This window comes from Coffea eugenioides, chromosome 9, assembly GCF_003713205.1.
Source record: "Coffea eugenioides isolate CCC68of chromosome 9, Ceug_1.0, whole genome shotgun sequence".
Classification (NCBI taxonomy): domain Eukaryota; kingdom Viridiplantae; phylum Streptophyta; class Magnoliopsida; order Gentianales; family Rubiaceae; genus Coffea; species Coffea eugenioides.
In genome coordinates this window covers 41,184,737-41,205,547 of record NC_040043.1, presented here as the reverse complement: position 1 = coordinate 41,205,547, position 20,811 = coordinate 41,184,737, and the positions used below count along the sequence as shown (strand labels likewise).

Below are 20,811 nucleotides of genomic sequence, written 5' to 3'. Positions count from 1 at the left end.
GGCCGTTTTCTTTTGCGTGCTTTTGCTCTACAATTGTTGGGATTAAGAGGGGATCATAGATGTGATGGGCTTTTCTTTTTCCGGTGATTTGATCTTAAAAATTGCAAAGATTGAGAAGTGATGACAGTTTGGGTAGATTAGATTAGACTCGTAAGGAGAGTTTTTTTTTTTTTTCCTTTTGCATTAAGGTGGCTCGACCGGTTGTTGAGAGTAGTAATGATGAGGGGGAGGGGGAGGGTGGTGGAGGTGGTGGTCAGAGAGCGGCCATGTATTCCACTCCGCTTCTTCTCTTCCTTAGCGCTGCTAGCAGGGCCGTCGTTACCGTCGCGGCGCTCCTCAGGTGGCGGCTATTATGGTGCGCCTACCACCAACTGCAATGCATCCTCAGCAGCAGCTGAGAATGCTAAAGTGATCGATAACTTCATTGACCACTGCTACCGGGGGGACCTCCCCAGGGCTATGAAAGCATTGGACTCTATGCAACAGCGCAACATCTTTGCCCACTCCCTTGCTTACTCCCACCTCATCAATTGCTGCGCGGCTCGCCGTGCTATCGAACATGGGAGAAGCATCCACCGTCACGTCTTCTCCCCGGGATATCGCCCCAAAACGTTTCTTCTCAACCATCTCCTTAACATGTACGTCAAATTCAGGCTGCTTCCCGAAGCTCAAGCCCTGTTCGACCAAATGCCTCGCAGAAATGTCATCTCCTGGACAACCATGATTTCCGCTTATGCTGCTGCATCCTCCCCGCCCCTCCAACGCAGGGCCTTGGACCTCTTGATTCTGATGCTCAGAGATGGGGTCTGCCCCAACATGTTTACTTTCTCTTCGGTTTTGAGGGCCTGCCATGAATTACAGCTTCTTACTCAGATTCACTGTAGCATTATTAAGGTTGGTCTGGAATCTGATGTCTACGTAAGAAGCGCTCTGATTGATGTTTATTCCAGGTGGGGTGAAATGAGTTCTGCCCTTTGCGTTTTTGGCGAGATGGTAACCCGTGACCAGGTCGTTTGGAATTCCATCATTGGGGGCTTCGCGCAGAATAGTGATGGTGATCCAGCACTACATCTTTATAAAAGAATGAAGAGAGCTGGCTTTCAGGCTGATCAGTCGACACTGACTAGTGTTCTGAGAGCTTGCACTAGCTTAGCTCTCCTGGAATTAGGGAGACAACTTCATGTTCACGTGCTCAAGTATGATCAGGACTTGATCCTGAACAATGCACTCCTCGACATGTATTGCAAGTGTGGCAGCTTCAAGGACTCGGATTCTATTTTCAGTCGGATGGCGGATAAGGACGTGATTTCATGGAGCACCATGATCATGGGCTTGGCGCAGAATGGTTTTAGCAGGAGAGCTCTGGAATTATTTAAGGCAATGACGGTCTCAAAGATCAAACCAAATCACATTACCATTTTGGGAGTTCTGTTTGCTTGTAGCCACGCCGGATTGGTAGATGATGGACGCTACTACTTCCGTTCCATGAAGAAGCTATATGGGATTGATCCAGGAAGAGAGCATTATGGTTGCATGGTTGATCTTCTTGGGAGAGCTGGGAGGCTTGACGAAGCCGTGGAACTGATTCACAAAATGGAATGTGAACCGGATGCTGTGACATGGAGAGCATTGCTCGGTGCTTGCAGAGTTCATCGTAACATGGACCTGGCTGCCTATGCTGCCAAACAAATAATTAAGCATGACCCAAATGATGCGGGAACTTATATATTGCTGTCTAATATTTATGCGAATTCTCAGAGATGGGATGAGATAACAGAAGTTAGGAATGCTATGAGGCATAAAGGAGTCAAGAAAGAACCAGGATGTAGCTGGATTGAAGTAAATAAATGTGTGCACGCTTTCATATTGGGAGACAATTCCCACCCACAGATTATCGCTATTAGGAGGGAGTTGAAACAGATAATCCACAGGTTAAAAGAGATGGGTTATGTTCCCGATGCAAATTTTGTCTTGCAAGATCTCGAGGGGGAGCAGATGGAAGACTCACTCCTCTATCACAGCGAAAAACTGGCTATGGTATTTGGAATTATGGCCTTGTCCAGTGGGAAGACCATTAGGATCAGGAAAAACCTGAGGATCTGCGGGGACTGCCATGATTTTGCAAAACTTTTGGCAAAAATGGAGAGTCGAAGCATCGTTATCAGAGATCCAATTCGCTACCATCATTTCGAGGATGGACATTGCTCTTGCGGGGATTATTGGTAGCTCAGTATGTGGAACGGCACTTTTGTATTTGCTGCTTGTATCTGGAATACAAAAATGTAAGAGGCGTGGCCGCATGTCGTGGATCGACCAAACGATTATGTTGAAGATCACAATGGCTTTCGGTTTTTGCCAATTGCCATGTTAAAGTCAGCAGAGCACATAGTTTTTCAGGAACTAGAAGGCAGCGAAGAGATTAGCATCACTGACCTAACGAGTGAAGATCTCTACATCTGCGCGGCTGCACTCTTGGAGCATGATATTAGCATTCCTGACCTAAAGGGTGCTCTCTAATTGACTGGCTTGTTGAAGTACGTAAACCTCCTTAATTCAGGATTGGTCCTTAAAAAGAGGGACAAACCTAAAACATGGGAAATGAACGCATGAGAAGAATCAGAGATGAATATGGTATTTTCGTGTCTGATTACTTTCAGCCTTTTCCTCAAAACTTTATTATAGCTTTGAGTTTCTTCACTTAAATTTCTCTGTTTGTACAGGAGAAACTCAACTCCAAGAGGACAAGCTACCCGCAATTACAACTGCACGTGCTTTTACCTGAGGTAATTCGCCATATTGGTTTCCTAAAGTAATTAAACTGGGCAAATGTACATGTAGAAAACACATTGACTTGAGCTTCAGCAAGGCTGAAATCAGGAGTTCCACTTCGGCGATAGAAATGATTGAGAACAGGTCGTATAAAAAAATTGTTCCCTGCCCAGCTCCTCCCAGCCAAAAACATCAATAGGTCTTTTGTTGCCTGCTCGAATTTGTTCCCCAAGTCATTGTTTCTGCATGTAAATGTACTCAAAATGCAATCCACCCAAACCCCCCCAACGCCACCAAAAAACAAAAAAGTCGATCAATCCTAAGCATTAATTTGCAGACCCCTAAGCTATTCTCAAGCTCGTGAAAAGCATCCTTATAATGTCCATTGATTTACAAACCCCTCCCCGGCTGGCATATCAAACATTAAGAGGTAAACTTTAAAAGCCAAAAAATGCGAAAAAAGATTGGGCTTTATTTGGATTGGGCTTTATTTCCCCAAATTTATTTGCTTACATCATCATTACAATTTTCAATACACCTTTTTACTTCCCAATTACCTTTTTATCTCACATACATCACATCACAAAAAGTGCTACAGTAAAAATATTTCTAATAATTCACAATCCAAACAGACCCAATTGTTCACCATTTTTTCAGTACCAGAATGGTATTATTTCTTGAGCCTCGATGAAACGCTTGTTGCTCAATATTTTTTACTCAAACAACAAATATATATACATTCACTTGAAAGAGTGTAGGCACACGATAAGTACAGATCTTTACTTAGCGTACAATGTTTGATCTAATAAGACTCTCCAAAGATCAATGAATCAAAGACTCGCAATTATGGGAGAACGGAAGCTTTGAAAGAGAATAATACAAGAGCAAACAGGAATACCCTTGCACTGTTAAATCGAAATGCTTGCCTGCTTTTACCCTTTGCGACTAATGATCGCTCATACTTAAATATCGGCGCTTATCATATTCTGCAATTTGCAGCTACAAAACACGGAAAGAAAGAGAGCTAAGAACCCAAACAAAGATTACAGATGGAGCCAAAGCATTACAATGCAGTATGAACATAAATAGGCAAAAGTATGAAATCAGCAAGCTCTAATGTTAAAATATCATGGAGGAGTAAATGGAAATCCAGACCCCAAAAAAAAAAAAGAAATAACAAATAAAAAGAAGAAGAAGCAAAAGGTATTCAAGCAGGCTAGAGAATTATCTTTAAGAGTAAACTGTGATGCCTGAAGAAAAATCATCATTAAGTTAAAATGAAATAGAAGTTTTATACTCACTGCAGTAAATAAACTGATTTAAATCAAGAGTCACTCTTCCTTGATTACTTGTATCAAATGAACTAAACAGGTTCCTGCAAAAATAAGACATTAACACAAGGTTCAATTTTGTCAAATACTCCTAATAAAGAGAGTTAGAAGCTGTATCTGCCAAAACTCTGGTCTTGCCAGCAAGCAACATTTGACCAAAAAAAAAATTTTTTTGCAGCCCCAACATGATTCAGTTGACATATTAGGACCATGAACTCTAAATATGCATGTCAGCTCATAAACACCACAGAACATGTCAAAGAGAAAATAAAAGACATGTAGGTGTTGGGCCAGATGCCCAAAAATGCTGCCACTCGACATTTGACATAAAACTCGTCTACTACAAATTTTTTAGGTCCGATAATGAATGGATAGGTTTTGATGGTTTAGACAATCAAATAATCATAAATAAGAAAGAAAAACAGCCTAGATCCGTAGTCTAATGGTCTCTAAAGCAGTTCACAAACAGATACAAATTTCTGGATCCAGCCTTCACAGCTTAAAGCAAGCAAGGGATTTACAAGCAGCTGACTACATCAATGATAAATGATTTATGAGCACAACATTTTTTAATACCTTCAGCAAGGTACTTTTCTGACATTTTCATGAAGCTAATAACTCTAACTGGTCAATCAAAATACACTGTATAAGAAATTAAGATTCCACCTACCGCGCAGACTGTACAAATATACAGAGTGATATGAAGCCATCCAGTCTGAATCTTCCACTCCTCTTCTGATCAAAACTCTACAAATTACAATTGAAAAGGAAAAAATTAGTCAGAGCACATAAAGCACAAGTAAATTAGTCAGAGCACATCAAGTCCAAGTTGGCTCCAAGCCCTCAGATCATTAAAACACAAATCATGAAAAGTGTTCAGAAACTGGAGATTTAGATAACAGGTCAAATCAGTTGAGTGTCAAAGTGTGAGATCATTAAGACACAAATTGGTTGAGTGTCAAATCATTGAAACACAAACTGTTCAGATCATTAAAAAACACAAATCAGTTGAGCATCAGAGTACCTCAAAGATTTAGATAATAGGCATGCAATATGCATATAAATCCTCACCATTCTAAGAGAAACTGGAGATTGTATATTAAATAGAAGGTCACATACATGAAGTTTGGTCAATCTCCATCTTAATTAGACTTTTTTTTGGGGAGGGGAGGGTGCAGTTTTGATCACCTCATGAGTAAATAAAAGAATATCATCAGAACTCAGACATTTATCCAATTGTACTGTGAAACTTACACCTAACACAATCATAGTAAACAGCACTATAAATATCAATACCTTACCTATTGGTGAACCTGCCTCCAACTTCTTTAACATGTTCAAAATCCTAACTTTGGATAAAATCTAGGCACTTAACAAGATAACAATATTGTCATACCTCGCAGACAGTGTAGAATGCAGGAGAGTCAAGTGAGATTCCAATCTTCACCAACCCCTGAAAACATTGATCATGGATAGTGTACTCTTCAAATCGATGGCTGGGGTAAGAAAAGGAGTAGAAACACGTATTGACCAGTTGAAACTAAAAGCACTGCTTTCTCTAGAAGGGAACACAAGAAAAGGTCCTCCGCAAACTATTACCTTGTAGACATCGTCTGGAACAAGATATCCACGACCCCTGTAGGTAAACAGATAAAATATCATGATTAGCCCTTGGGTAAGAGCATTTAAGAGGAGGTACCTCAAACTGTGAAACTTAAACATTCATCTGACCCAGTAACTCAACCTGAATACGTGCTGTGCAAGATGTCAACATGACCTTATATCTTAGGCAGCAAAACAAATATGCTCCCATTGTTAGATGTTCTACAAAGAATAACACATGCAAGGATTTGACCTATCAGTACTGCATCAAATAAGGCTACTTTTGCCAATATCTAATGATCAGTCCTGATTGTGCATATTAAAACAACAACAACTTGCCGAAAGATCAGTTAGTTTCGAACTGACAAACTTTTTAGCTCTCATCAAGAAAATTTTTAGAAGAAAATGTTAAAAAGAGATTCATTTGACAGTTCTGGTCAACTCCCAGCAACAATATATTATTTAGCCAAGCAAACATTCCTCAAAAGAAAGCCTTTCAGAAGATAGCATACATGTTCAAATTTTACACCATCCAAAGTTCAAAGGTAGCACAGAAAAAAATTAATAAGCAGCATGCAAGGAAAGGAATAATAGCCAAGAATGAAGGAAAATAAATTACAGATCTTCAAGGAAGCCATTGGAAACCCAAAAAAAATCAAAAGAAAATTTCAGTTAACAGTTAGCAATAACAAAATAAAGCTGGAACTAGGAATAGACAATCTTTTCAAATGGAAAATCACCTCTCCAAGTCTGCAAAGGCTTGTTGAACCTACAATGTAAATCACAGAGTATAAATTTACAAGCTGAATTCTACTTTACACATTAACCCAACAAATTAACACTAGCAAAAATAAAAACTTCAATGGGAGAAATCAAGAGCCCTGTAAACATTTGAACTAGTACAGCTGCCCCACATCAACAAACTTAAACAAATTAATTTTGACAACTTCTTCACTTTGACAGGGCATAAGAAAGAGAAGAAACTAACCTTCAAAAGAAACTTGTTGAGTTCAACAAATTCTGAGGAATCAAAAAAGAAAGATAAAACAGATGAGAAATTGTTAGTCTGTGTTGCAGAGTGAAGCACTAGTACAAAAATCAAGTCTTGAGAGGAGAAATTCACTCAAATATGGCACAGGACCGAAAGGGGAAAAAAACATTCAGATTGTAAAAGGAAAAAAAAACAGAAAAAGAGAGAATCAAAACAAGAACAGGAAACAGATGCATAAGAAGCGAACAAAGGGGTGATTGCTTGCATAAGAAATAACGGATGAAAATATAGTGAAAGAAAAGCGAGAAGATATAAACAAGCTTTAGGTTTGTCCTAAGTAGTAGTTGAGATACAGCTTACAAGGGGGGTGAACTGCTTCCATTAATACAGTGACTACCTTTTTTGTTCTTTTTTTGGTCTTTGATCATCTAAACAAATCCAAAGAAAGACAGAATAGTACCTGGGAAACTCATAGTTCCATTTCTGTCAAAATCGTACATCCTGAAGTGAACCAAAAAAGTAAAGTTGAAAAGCAAATAAAGAATGACCATAATCCATTTGCAAATAAAGGAGCAAAAGTTATATAACAGGATACTAGTGTATTTACTTATCAAAGCAATATATGAGTGAAAGTAGTATCACAGGAGTAGTCAAGAGTCGAAAAGTCCAACCTGATCATCTGTTGGACAACGGAGAGAGGAAATTGTAGGTTACTAATACCAAATGCGGTCTGAAAAATCAATCGAAATATCCCCCAGACAAAAGTTAGCAAAAAACAATCTGAATCCCAAACTCACTGTTCAATTTACTTAATAAAATGTTAATTCAGCAGTTCAGATAAGCTAGGTATAAGTAGAATTCAAAGTTGAAACAAGGAAGCAGAAGGGGTTAGGAGTTAGAGGAGGATACAGGAACCTGGAGCTGTGTTGCAGTGATGCCGCCGGTTTTGTCGGAATCAACTCGGTCGTACCACTCTCTTAGCACCGCCGTGTTTTCCATCGGAAGCCACCGATGACTGATGAGTCCACTGACTCCTGCTACACCCCCAACCGCTGTTTCCGTTTTCCGGGTGACAAAAAAACAGACATTCATTCAGTAGTCTACTCAGTCATAATAATCACAAGAGGAGTACCTTGTTTGGAAAGTAATTTTTTTTTTTAAAAAATGATTACGTTTTCGAAAAACATATTTTTTAATTATTTTTTAATACAAATTGCTACCGTATATATTTATACAAAAATTTTAAAAAATTGCAATCTAAACTATCCCATGGACCCCTAAATTATTCCCTTTTGGCCCCTCAACAACATATTATCACAAATAATCCTCTCGACAAAAAATGTATTACCTTTAAAAAGTTCCTTCAAATTTAGCACAAGATTAGGGTAAACGCACATAAAAAGCCCTTAAACTATTTCAATTATCAAATTTTGGCTCCTAATCTAAATTCTATCTATAGTGGTCCTGAACAATTAAATTGTATACTTTCAGCCATTTTAGTCATAAAGTACATTTGGAACCTAATCACTTAATATAACTATCGGAACCGGAACCAAAAAGGTTAAGACGAAAAATAGACTTCATTATTGAGCCTTGTAAAAAACTGAATCTAAGTATGGTAAAAGCTGAAATTTATTCTTCTCATTAATCCTTTTGATTATATTAAGCAGATGGCCACAAATGTCCTTTAGTTTCGCCTGCACTTATGACTAAAAAGGCTGGAAAGATTAAAAGTATAACTCTAAGACAATTTAAATTAAGGGCCAAAATTTGATAACAAGTGTAGTTTAAGCGCTCCTCAGATACTTCACTATTAAGAAATGCTTGTATTCGGTCAATTTTACTCCTCATTCCATCAGCATTAATGACCTAAATCTGATGAAAGTTCTTAAATATTGACACCTTTTTTTTTGAAAGGGTCTATTTGTGATAACATATTATTGAGGGATCAAAAAAGTGTACTGAAAATAGTTTAGGAACCAGAGAGTTTCCTCTAATCACAAATCACGACTAACAAATCACAAAATTGGTAATTTGCTTTACTCCCCCCTTGTTTGTTTGAACTTTTACCATGTCTCTCCCTAGATAGTTTTTTTTTTTTTTTTTTTTAAAAGAAGTGTTCTTTTTCTTAGCTACTTTAACTTTTTTTTCCTTCTTGTATATTTGGTAGGACGAAAGTCTCAAAATTTCTTTTACACTTTTCTCCATTTTTTTTGTGTTTTATAGAATTTATAGAATTTTAAAAACAAATGATTAGTTAGATAGGAAAATTTTATTAATTCCTACAAAATATCATTGACTTTCCATTTTCTTTCAAAATTTTTGTCTTGGTTACCAAATGTTTAACCGGAGGTATTATTAAAGAGTAAATCTTATATGAACTGTCAGTGTATACAAAATTTTTGTCTTAAATTTGGATTTCAAATTCAAATTCAAATTAATTGTCCTGCATCTAATACTACTAATATATATACTATCAGTGTATTTAAGATTAATTCGCTCTTAAAATGGCCACAATACAATTTTTTAAAATCTCCTGCTATACATTCTACTTTCTTCGTTTGGGGTTTTTTGGGGGGTTAGAAGAGAGGAAGGGGATAGTGTAAATTTATTATGCAATGACTCGATAAAAACGATTCTTGGATATTAGGCTACAAGCCCTCAGATGCAGTAAACCACCCCCCGCGCGGGCCGAAAAGCCCTCCTTTCCTGGTTTTTCAAAGTCCTACACGGTGAACTTACTGCAACTTTCGATACATACCTTGAGAATTCAACACTAGTCCTAATGATTATAGTAGACTTTGGTCCATTGTCAGACTCCCAGTTGGATAGGTAGGCGGCAACTTTTGAATGGTCATTGTTAGATACATAGCCATGGTCCTAGCAGATGCTAAAAATTCAATACTTCCACCTCAAAAATAAACTGCAAAATATATCAATAACCTCTTTGGTCGTTCATGTATCAATTCAACCTTTCCTTGGTCCTTCATTCAATAGCTATGATCTTAATTAGCAAGAAAATTTTTATATAGCCTTTAACGCAAAATGCGGCTCACATATATAATCTCATAGCCAAAATATACTTTTATTGATTATGGAAATGAAGCTTACACACAGGAACGTATAAATTCCAGTTAAATCCAACCAACCACTGTTTAAGTACACAAACAATCATGAGTTAAAACGCAAATGGCTGTTTCTCCGATATATGTATAAAAGTTAGATTTTAGTTTCAAAATTTGCATACTTATCAGTTATCTAAAACTGATAATGTATACAGTGTCAGCATATGAAAATTAATTGATATATACATATATTGCTTTAATTTTTTTTTTTTATAAATGAGAAGTTTTAAATCTAAAACTTATTTACAATCTTTTTGAGTTTAGTATCCAATCCAATCCTTGTCTGATATTGCATCTTATATCACTTACAGAAGGTATAAACAATTCGAGTAATATGTAATATTATCTCCTTAAAGGAGTTGGTTTACCCATCCAATATTTTGGAGACAGGCTACCGATCTGCAAGTTTCTTGGTAATATAAGTTACTCCACTAATGTTTCTAGCTAATTACATTTCTTTTCATTTGACTGTATGTCACGTTGTCAATTGTGCTATAACATCTGAATTATATAGAGTGATTTATCAGAGTATTTTTAGGGGACAAAAGGATTTTTATTAGGGGAATATTACAACGGAATAAATAGGGCAACTCCCGTCAGAGTATTTAGTTTTTTTTTTTTTTTTTGGGACATGCTTATACATGTTGTTGTAGATGTAAGAATTCAGATATTACCAAATGCTGTATTTTCTCTTTCTCCATTGGTATATATTCCCCAATCATCTAATTCAAATGGACACAAACTCAGGGAGGTGTGAAAATAATTTAGAAACTAAACCATATGACATATAAGCGAAGTTATTGACTTTATTTATTTAAGGGATAATTGCCATTCAGTCATGCATACAGCTGTGACTAATATGACTATCAACTCTTCCCCAAAGACTAATTCTGTCCAAATCAAATTACAACCCAAATAAAAGTCGATCAATATTTCCATTTGTATGTCACCAATGATTTTTCCCACAATCACGCAAGATTTTCAACTTTTCCCACGAAGACTTGAAGTCGTTGTCATTTTATCACCTTTGTATAGTTCCATCCTACTTCCTACAAACACAGAACATTGAAGTGATGCTTTTTGCAAGCGTATAAATAAGGCCACCCGGCCATCTGAGCTTCCCATATCAAATAAGCCAGTAATACCAAAGAAATCCAATGGAGCATCATCATCTTTGTACTTCTTCATCTTTCCTACTACTCTTCTTATTCAGTTCTATTCTTGTCACTAGCCAGTTCACATTTGGTAGCAGCAAGCAAGCTTCTGATCATTCAAATGTCACCTGTATTGAAAGTGAACGACGTGCCCTTCTTCAACTCAAACATGGGTTGAAAGATGAATCAAATCGTCTGTCATCTTGGATTGGAGAAGGCTGTTGTTCATGGGAAGGAGTTGGTTGCCACAAAACCACTGGCAGTGTTTTGAAACTTGATCTGCGCAATACGGTGCCACTCTATTTTGATGAGGATTATCACTGCACAAATTGCTTGGGAGGCCAATTAAGTCCATCTTTGGCCAATTTGACCAATTTGCGATACTTGGATTTGAGTGTGAATAATTTTTCAACATTCCAAGTTCCCACATTCCTTGGATTGTTGAAAAACTTGAGATACCTCAATCTCTCCAATGCAAAATTTGATGGTGAAATTCCTCACAATTTGGGAAATCTCTCGCATTTACGGTATTTAGATATTGGATTATCATCAAGTGGATCGATGATTAAGGATCTCAGGTGGGTTGCTAGGCTCTCTTCTCTAGAAGTCCTAGTCCTATCCTTGGTGAATCTTAGTACCGCTCAAGATGGATTACGGGCAATTAGCATGCTTCCTTCACTAACAACACTAGACTTGTTTGGTTGTCATCTTTTTATCCATTCTCATCTTTCACCGGTCAATTTCACATCTCTTTCTTCCCTTGACCTTGGTGAAAATAATTTCAGCAACCACATGATCCCTCCTTGGCTTGGTAATCTCACAGGCCTCCTTGATCTTCGTCTTGGTGATAATAATTTGTCTAATCCAGTTCATGGCTTGTTTGAGCAAATGACCTCTCTTCTTCGCCTCGATCTATGGGGAAACCGGTTTGATGTTTCATTCTTCAAATCACTTTGCAACCTGAGCAATCTTACTTATTTGGATCTGAGTAGCAATGACTTGCAATTGTCAATACCAAGTGAAATAGGCCAGCTTTCAAGACTAGCTGCACTATCTTTGTTCGGATTTAACTTATATGGTTCCATACCAGTCAGTCTTGGGCGGCTAACAAAGCTACAAGTATTGGACATTAGTTACACTTCATTAACTGGTGAATTATCTGAAGACCATCTTGGGAAACTTGGAGAGCTACAGGCATTGTTCCTATCTCATAGCTTCCTCACTCTGAATTTGAGCTCCACATGGGTGCCTCCTTTTCAACTCCAACAACTTGAAATGGCATCCATCAAAGTAGGCCCCCAGTTTCCAGGTTGGCTTCGGACGCAGAAGTTTGAAGAGTTAGACATGAGCAATGCGGGTATTTCAGATGCCATACCCAGTTGGTTTCGAGTACTTTGTTATGATATTAGCTCATTAGATCTCTCCAACAACAACAACCTAACTGGCAATCCGTTGGAGTTCAAAGAAGTGAAGAATAATAATTATCGATTTGTATCTCTAAGCTCCAACAAATTGGAGGGATCTCTCAAATCATTTCCATCGGATATTTCAAGTTTAGATCTCTCACAAAATTTTCTTACTGGAGAGATTCCACCGCCTTACGTTGGTGAAATGGGTGCATCTACTTATTTTCTCAAACTCAGTGGTAATCGTTTCACAGGAAGTATCCCAGAAGACTTGTGCAAGTTGAAAAGTTTATCAGAATTGGATCTATCCAACAATCTTCTCTCCGGAAAAGTTCCTCTGTGCTTCGGCAGCTTGCGATTCTTGTGGGTCCTAAACTTGGCAAATAACAATCTGTGCGGTCAAATTCCAAGTTCACTGGGTAACTTGGGGGCACTTGAGATTCTGCATTTGAATGGAAACAAATTCATTGGAAGGCTCCCGTCCTCAATGCAGCATCTGAGCAATTTGGTGATTTTTGATCTTGGTGACAATGGGCTAAGGGATACCATACCAGCTTGGATTGGGGAAATGTCATCAAATTTAATGTTTCTAAGATTTCAGTCAAATAACTTCTATGGAGGTATTTCTGACAAGCTCTGCCTACTCTCAAATCTTCAAGTGCTGAACCTGGCACATAATAACTTAACAGGATATATTCCTCATTGTTTTAACAACTTCTCAATGATGGTATCAAGTGAACATGGAAGCATTCTCACGATAACTTACGATACCACCAACCTTCAAAACTATAAGGGAGGAAATGAACTTGAGTACTCCTTTGGGAACCTTGTGCTCATTAAATCCATAAGCCTCTCAACAAATAATTTAGTGGGTGAGATCCCTGATGGGATAATGGATCTGGCTGGTATACAAACTTTGAACCTTTCTCACAACCATTTGACTGGAAGGATCTCTGAGAAGATTGGCAACTTAAAGCGACTTGAAACGCTAGATCTATCAATGAATGAATTCTTCGGTGCAATACCTAACAACTTATCAACAATAAACTCATTGAGCTTCCTAAATTTGTCACACAATAGCCTTTCAGGGGAAATACCATCAGGAAATCAACTTCAGACCTTAACCGATCCATCCATCTATGAAGGAAATAATGGACTTTGTGGCAAGCCACTCCCAAAGAGCTGCCCCGAGAACAAGTCACCAGCCAAAAATGATCCTATCCTAGATGACAAAGATCATGGTGAGTTTGATTGGTCATGGTTTTATGCTGGTCTAGGACCTGGTTTTGCTCTCGGCCTCGTGGGATTCTTGGCAATCCTTCTCTTCAAGAGGTCTTGGCGCTATGCATACTTCGAGTTTCTGGAAAGTGCAAGTGACAGAATTGCCGCAATGATAGCATTGAAGACTACTCGGCGTGCGAGGAACTTCCGTTGAGTAAGTACACACAAAAGCGCGTTTTGTTCTAGTTTTCCTTATCATGCACTAAGGCACTACAATTCACGTAGCTTATTGATAGGGTATAATTTGTTAGTAATTTTATTATTTATTTTCCCTTTTATCCCTGATAAATATTGTGTTAATTGCTGATATTTACTCATATTTGGTATCTGGACTTAATTTCAGGAATGAAGCAGAAAACTATCAAAAAGGAGGGACTTTATGAAAAAATGGAGACTTCTAAGGGTTTCAGTTCTTGGGCCCTTGAATTGGTGGGGGACCACAAGTTAGTGGAAGGCATTTAGTCATTTGGGCTCTTCAAAGAAAGCAACGTAGAGAGACTTGGAAGAAGAAGTACTTTGGAGGCTTTGTCCACATGTGTGGGGACCACCTAGATAGCTTTAGTCTATCTTTCTTTTGTTTCTTAAATAGGGATAACGTAGGGAAGGAAGACACCACCTTTTAGTTTAGTTTTTAGCCTAGTCTTTAGTTTTTCTTTCTTTCTCCTAACTGGCCTCTGACACACGCCAGGTGTTCGACAATATTCCCCAACGGGAAAAACACCTTTTATTCCTTACTTCTTAATAGAAAACGCAATGCCTTTGCAATCTATTAATTCGTGTGGTGATTTAATTATGCGGCGTGGCTAAGTCTTCCATCTAGTCAATGGTCAACTCGACGGCACAGTCCCGAAAATCTGTGAGATCTAATTAGTTTTCGCGTGTACCTTTATTTATTAATATTTGCACGTTGTCTGCTTGAATTTTCATGGGATTATTTTATTAATTGGATGTCAAGGGCCCGATGTTCAATGTGATTTATTAATCTCGTGCCAATTTAGTCAATTAAATCCGTAATTGTTTGATTGATTAATATTAGTGGCAACTGGTGTGTTTACACATTAGGGGAACGTGCAATCTAATTTAAATAACCCTCGTAGCGTGTTATTGGTTAGGGCTAGGTTTTTCTAGTTATTAATGCAATTGGGAAATTAATTCCTACGGTCGTACCTAGGAGTACTTTTCTGGTTAGAGGTGATTAATGGTCGTACCTTGGTCATCTATAAATTAAGGAAAAGTTGGTCATCAGAGTTCATCGATGGCTATAACTAGCCTATTAATAAATTAAGTGAACCTCTCCTGCATCAATGATCGGATAAATGGACTGTGCCTGAGTAGTTGCACCCTTGGCTAGAATTTATTTATTCTTGATTAAATTCCTGCTATATTTGTGCTAGCTATTTATTCATTTTTAGTTAAATTGTCTAATTATTTTTAGTTTCATTCCGGTGAAATCCCCCTTTATCAATTGGACTTTAAAAGAGATAGATATCTCCAGTCCCTGAGGAGACGACCCTACTTGCCACTGTCTACTATTTAGTAATTTTTGTCAACTAATTAATTCTGGTATATCGGGTTAAGCAAATTCTTCGGGAACAGGGTGAATCAAGTAACCCATTGCACATCTAGAGTCCCTGCTCTAGTACCTAGGATTAATTATTGACTGCTTTTAGTGGTAGCTAGGTTCTATATTCATTATTATTATTGCACAGGCTGACGCCCTGTCACTTATTATCCTTACTCATTGAGCATATACATTTATTATCGTAATTGTTTTTTCTTTACCGATTACAAATTTGACTGTAGATTTATAATGTATTATTGAACCGTTGTTTATAGTATAATCATCTAAAGTTGACATGCTGCCGTTCCTTGAGCAGTTTTCCACCTCCTCCACCACTGTCAAGGAGTAAAGATTTGACAATTTGTATTATTTTAAACTAGCCAATTTTGACTTATCATATATCTTGTCTTTTCGTAAAATGTCAACTTTAATTTTTTTTTTTAATTGGCAGTTAGGTAGGGAAAACTTACTAGTATTGGTGCTTTGTCACCTTTCAATCTGCCAGGTCTACGCCTATGCAAGTGCTTGTTGCAATTGTTGAGTCAGTAAGAATGAGCAATTTCTTCCAGGTGATTTGAGAAGCAGTAGTAGTTTAATTTACTCTATTGTTGTATGATTATTTTTTGAGTACTCTATATTTTTTTTCAGTTTTCTTGGCATCTTCTGATGTAAGCTGAGGATTAGACCTCCTTTTTTATGCTATTAATTATGTGTAAATAAAATGTAAGTATAATAGTCTGCCTGAAAGAGTCATGAAGAATAGTTAAACTATATAGACTTGGCTTCATTTAATGATAATAAGGTACTTGTTATGATTCAGTTGTTGGCTTTGCGACTAAGTTCAGTGAGTAAATTTCTTAGAGGTGTTGAGCCGTTGTTGGTTTGCTTAACAATGGAAAATAGTAAGGTAAGAACAATGATTCCCAGAAAAAGTAGTGTTTATATTTTGGATTATGCATTTGTCTAAGTAAATAAGTGGCAATACAGAAAATCAATCTTGAATTGAGATCTTTAATTTCACAATTCATTAGGTATGATCAATTGATGTGTTAGTAGCTAGAATTTATTAATTTGATTCCTAATCTTTAATCAAAATTTTCTTCACAATTTCAATGCCAATCCCAGCCCGCTTGTTTTTATTTTCATAACGCAGAAACAAAAGATGCCCCATTGATGATTGAACCATATATAACGAATTCAAGGACAATTTTCGAATGATCTACTTTCTCATGTTTCTTCTGCAGATCGAGTATAATGAAAATAACTGAAGATGAATATTAACTCGTAATTATTGTACACTCCAAATAAGAGATCTAGAACAATAACCAAAAATTTATGTAAATCAACGATGCATTCAAAGTTATTGATCGGCCTATTTTGAGTTGTCTACATTTTGATAGTTCTCCACATTTTAATCTCGAAAACAAAAATGAAACAGAAAAATCTCAATCTTGAACTACCTGAGCCGTCCCCTTAGAAATGTTTATAATTGACCCTGTAGCTGAGGTTCAAATTGATTGGCACAGTCACATACGTAGAGGGAGACTATTGGAAAAGCCAAATCTTTGTTTAACAACCAGACCAGCCCAGCACGTCAAGGACACAAAGGATAGCCAATTGTTCTCTCAGTATTATTTTTATTCTTACTATCTAACCCCTTTGAAACGCTAAATATGCATATCAAGATTCTGGAGATTGTTCCCTAGTAGCCAACTGATAGGGAATGAGCATTTCCATTAATTCAATGTAGAATATGTCTCCAAGGATTGTTTTTTCCACAAAAACATACAGATTTTCCACAGCGTGTCGTGACTTCCATTCACTGGTGGACTTGCACTAGGCGGACTCTGCATGTTTTCTTAACAGCTTATGAAAAGGGTGACAAAGTCTCATTGAATGTGTTGAAAAATGTTTTCATGTTTCATCACCAGAGAAAGAAATATAGATGCACACAATTATTTAGAAGTGTTCTCATCAACCAAAGAAAACTTGTTATCTTTAATCCCTCTGAAGAACAATCTAAAGATCATTTGCTTAACAAAATGTACCGATTGTTTTTTGTTTATATAAGTAATCTTGTATACACTATCGGTTTATGCATTAGCAGGTATAGATGCAGATCACGTACACAAGAATTGAATTTCAAATTTGAATCAAATTAAGAAGTATGATTCGATACTTGTTAATATATAAATTTGGTTGATTGTTGGAGACTGACTAATACAACCAACCATTAATTGAGTGGTCAATTTTTCACGAAGACTTCTAGGATGTCATTATTTTTTTTGGTCAGATATGATAAACCTACACTATTCTATACAAGGGGAAAGGGGACCTGAAAAGACCTAAGGGTAACTCGGAAGGGACTGAATCACTAGGGGAGGGGGACCTGAAGAGACCTAAGGGTAACTTAGAGGGGACTGAACCACCATCGGAACAGGCGGGTATACTACGCACTCTCATAGATTTTTTTTAAGCCAGCCCACATATTGTGACAATTGGTGGAAAATAAGGTTTAAACCCTTGATCTCCCGTCAAGCCTTAATGTTTTGATAGTGACCACCAACACAAAGGCTGGTGGTTTTTCAGGTAGTCATTATTATCAGCAATTTCTTCTCGTCAACTAGTATAGATGAATCACTCAAATATCATTACCCAAAAACGTCCAATGGGACACCTTGTTGGTATTTCTCTATCTTTACTGCTACTGTTCTTATTCAGCTTTACTCAAGTCTCCCGCCAGCTCCCATTTGGCAGCAGTAACAAACCCATAAATTTTGTTTGAAAAAGTAGGAAGTCATAAATAGGAAGTTTCGTTTGAAAAATAGAAAGGTCTTGTTAATAATATAGTAAATTTTGCTAAAAAAGTGGCAAGATTTGTTAATGAAGTCATAAGTTTTTCTTGAAAAATAGTATGTTTATATAAAAAAAAATGCTAAGTTTTGGAAAAAAAATGGTAATTTTTGCTTAAAAAATCTAGTAAGATTTGATATTTAAATAGAAATTACAATAAATAATAAAATTTATTTGTTTTGTGCAAAAACTTACTAATATTCATACCAAATTTTGCTATTACAATTTTGCCCCAAGTGAAACCTGTGATAGCAGGTTAAAACCTATATGTTGCATCATATTAGCCACTCATTTATTATTATGGTGACTCCACGTTATTTAGACTTTTCTTTGTGTATAGTATGTCTTCAATAATGTGGGAAAAGATGTATAATTTGCTTTGGTTAAGTATGAAAAAGATTTCTTTCAAAAAAAAAAAAGTATGTAAAAAGATATATAGTTAGCACGGATTCCGATTTCTCCATTTAAATGTGAAAAAAATACTACAGTCCCTTTTCGATACGATACCTATAATTCTAATTCAATTATATCTTACCACATCGTTTAGTAATTTAAACTCTTAAAATAATCTAAGTGTTAATAACTCTTATCCTACATCCAACGGTGAATTTAATTTCATTGGTACTTTACCTTAAAGGGAACTGTAGAACTCCCCTAAAATGTAATATCGACTGACCACCTTGTAATATGATTATGCTACTGAAGATCAACTCTTGATGGCTTATCTATGTGGCATATAAAGGCCAAGTTTTAGTTGATCGAATTAAATCCCCATTAAAAAGCTAACGTTTCGAGAAAAAAAAAGAAAAAAAATTATTAAATCCCCACTAAACATGTTGGTTTTACTGGCTTTTTCTTTGTTTAATTTTCACCACAAATAAATTTGAGATGCAGATTGGATGACAAGACATCATCAGCTTAAGTCAATTTTTGAAGCTAATTATGTGTCCATCAAAATGGTGTCCATTTATACTCGTAAACTTTTCAAAGTCTTGTGGTTAACTTCCATGAATTAGATGAATTGCATGATGCAATTGCAGAGAACCTTCACCTGACTACATGTATACAGTTGATACGTCATTGGGAATTTTTGCTGTCAAGCAGACATGGATTGACTTTTTGGATAGAATTTTGAATTTAACGTCATTGCCCAAGAATTTGGTGGCTTGATGCTAGGAGTTGTTTTCCTTCTAAAATGACCCGTAATTGCCGACATGAACAGATCATATAATTTGGTTGAGGCCCCTACAATAAGTGCAAGTATTGGACCACCAAACCTACTACTATTCTAACCCCTTTGAAATGCCATACCTACTTCTATTCTAACCCCTTTGAAACGTCATATGTATTGGACGTCTTGATCTTGGAGGCTATGCATTTAGGAATTTTTCTTTGTTTTTTTTTGGGTTGTTAGTCTATTCTATTTTTTTTTTAGCTTCATCTTCTTTATAATTTAAAAGCAACTAAATGTTTTACTTATGAAAAGCTTTATATTGCCACATTAATGTCAAAGAATGTCTTCCTTGCAGAAAGAAATATAGATTAGCTCAAAAAAAATTGAAAAAGGAGTTCTATACTTTTTGAAAAAGGAGTCCTTCGGGAGAAGCTAATAGAGGTCATCCATTTTTGAATAGTATCAAATTTTGATAAACTGAAAGATCAAATTTTGATAATGAACAATTACAATAAAAAAAATTCAAAATCAACACAAAACTTTTTTGATAAATGTGCACCTTATTTTGTAACTATCCAACATGAAATGCAGACTACTGTCCTTCGTGTGTTAGATTTTGTTGCTTTCATCTCATGGAAACCTTATTTACTTGCTTCTTTAACATAGACGTATCAAATTTAGGATATGTGGCAAATTTTCAATAGGTCTGGTAATTTTAAGTCAAACATTTTTAAATTAATTTAGATTGCAAACGTGAGGGTCGTAAATCAGAAAATCAATTCCACAACCAACTGATAGAGAATCAAAATTTCCATTAAGTCAGTACAAAATATGGCTCTAAGGATTTTGTCCACAAGAAAATAAAAATTTTCCACGGTGAGTCACGACTTCCGTTGACGAGTGGACTTAGACACAGCACATCCGCCAATTTTTTCTACCCAACTTGGAACGTTATATGCTGCCCAATTTCTATGATCTTGAATGTTGTTTATTTAGTTTTTCTTTGCTTCTTATAATTTTAAATGCGCATTTGAAATTCTCAAAAAATTACTTTTTCTAGTTTTATGTGGAATTTTTAGTTGTATTGCTAATGCTTGCAATTAATGCTAACTAACAAAAATAACTGCTTATGTATATTGTTTTTCACACAAAAGTTCATAAAACATGAATTTTCAAAATATAAAACTAATTTCCAGAAAACTAATTTTTTCAATTAAATATAACTTGAATTATTTACGCATACATATAGTGTGCGACAAAACATAGGTTAGGATTGATTTTTAATGGAAACGTAGGCATCCAAATAAAATTAAAATCCAAATATAAAATGAATTAACATTTCCATTTGTGTGTCACCAAGGATTTTCCCCAAAAGCACGCAAGGATTTTCCACGCGGTCTTTCCCTCCCACCACGTTAACAAATAATTTTCAACGAAGACTTGAAGTCGTCGTCCTTTATCACCTTTGTATGGTTCCCTCCTACTTCCCACAAACACAGAATGGTGACGTGATGCTTTTTGTAAGTGTACAAATGTGGCCACCCATCTGAGCTTACTATATCAA

At 36.5% G+C, this 20,811-nt stretch overlaps 3 protein-coding genes across 3 annotated transcripts; 2 read left to right on the top strand and 1 right to left on the bottom strand.

The window, feature by feature from the left end:
- Positions 1 to 195: 195 nt before the first annotated feature.
- Positions 196 to 3,052, top strand: LOC113782756 (pentatricopeptide repeat-containing protein At2g03880, mitochondrial). The gene is made up of 2 exons (XM_027328668.1): positions 196 to 2,631; positions 2,721 to 3,052. Exon 1 carries the CDS (start codon positions 217 to 219, stop codon positions 2,224 to 2,226), a length of 2,010 nt encoding a protein of 669 aa, XP_027184469.1. The 5' UTR covers positions 196 to 216; the 3' UTR covers positions 2,227 to 2,631; positions 2,721 to 3,052.
- A 355-nt stretch (positions 3,053 to 3,407) lies between these two features.
- Positions 3,408 to 7,805, bottom strand: LOC113782992 (peflin-like). The gene is made up of 10 exons (XM_027328985.1): positions 7,609 to 7,805; positions 7,365 to 7,423; positions 7,154 to 7,194; positions 6,691 to 6,722; positions 6,443 to 6,471; positions 5,700 to 5,736; positions 5,497 to 5,553; positions 4,771 to 4,847; positions 4,071 to 4,144; positions 3,408 to 3,768 (listed from the first exon to the last, which is right to left on the bottom strand). The coding sequence occupies exons 1-10, from the start codon at positions 7,783 to 7,785 to the stop codon at positions 3,749 to 3,751; spliced, it is 603 nt and encodes a 200-aa protein (XP_027184786.1). The 5' UTR covers positions 7,786 to 7,805; the 3' UTR covers positions 3,408 to 3,748.
- Positions 7,806 to 10,975: 3,170 nt separating this feature from the next.
- LOC113782588 (receptor-like protein EIX2) lies at positions 10,976 to 13,813 on the top strand. The gene has a single exon (XM_027328470.1). It carries the CDS (start codon positions 10,976 to 10,978, stop codon positions 13,811 to 13,813), a length of 2,838 nt encoding a protein of 945 aa, XP_027184271.1.
- Positions 13,814 to 20,811: the final 6,998 nt, after the last annotated feature.

What these genes read in the sequence shown, in the direction of transcription:
- LOC113782588 (XM_027328470.1), top strand. Translation starts at nt 10,976, where the DNA reads ATGGAGCATCATCATCTTTGTACTTCTTCATCTTTCCTACTACTCTTC.
- LOC113782756 (XM_027328668.1), top strand. Translation starts at nt 217, where the DNA reads ATGATGAGGGGGAGGGGGAGGGTGGTGGAGGTGGTGGTCAGAGAGCGG.
- LOC113782992 (XM_027328985.1), bottom strand. Translation starts at nt 7,785, where the DNA reads ATGAATGTCTGTTTTTTTGTCACCCGGAAAACGGAAACAGCGGTTGGG. An exon ending in ATATTTGTACAGTCTGCGCG is followed by an intron (nt 4,145 to 4,770) that starts GTAGGTGGAATC and finishes TTATTTTTGCAG; the next exon opens with GAACCTGTTTAGTTCATTTG. An exon ending in AAATCAGTTTATTTACTGCA is followed by an intron (nt 3,769 to 4,070) that starts GTGAGTATAAAA and finishes CGTGTTTTGTAG; the next exon opens with CTGCAAATTGCAGAATATGA.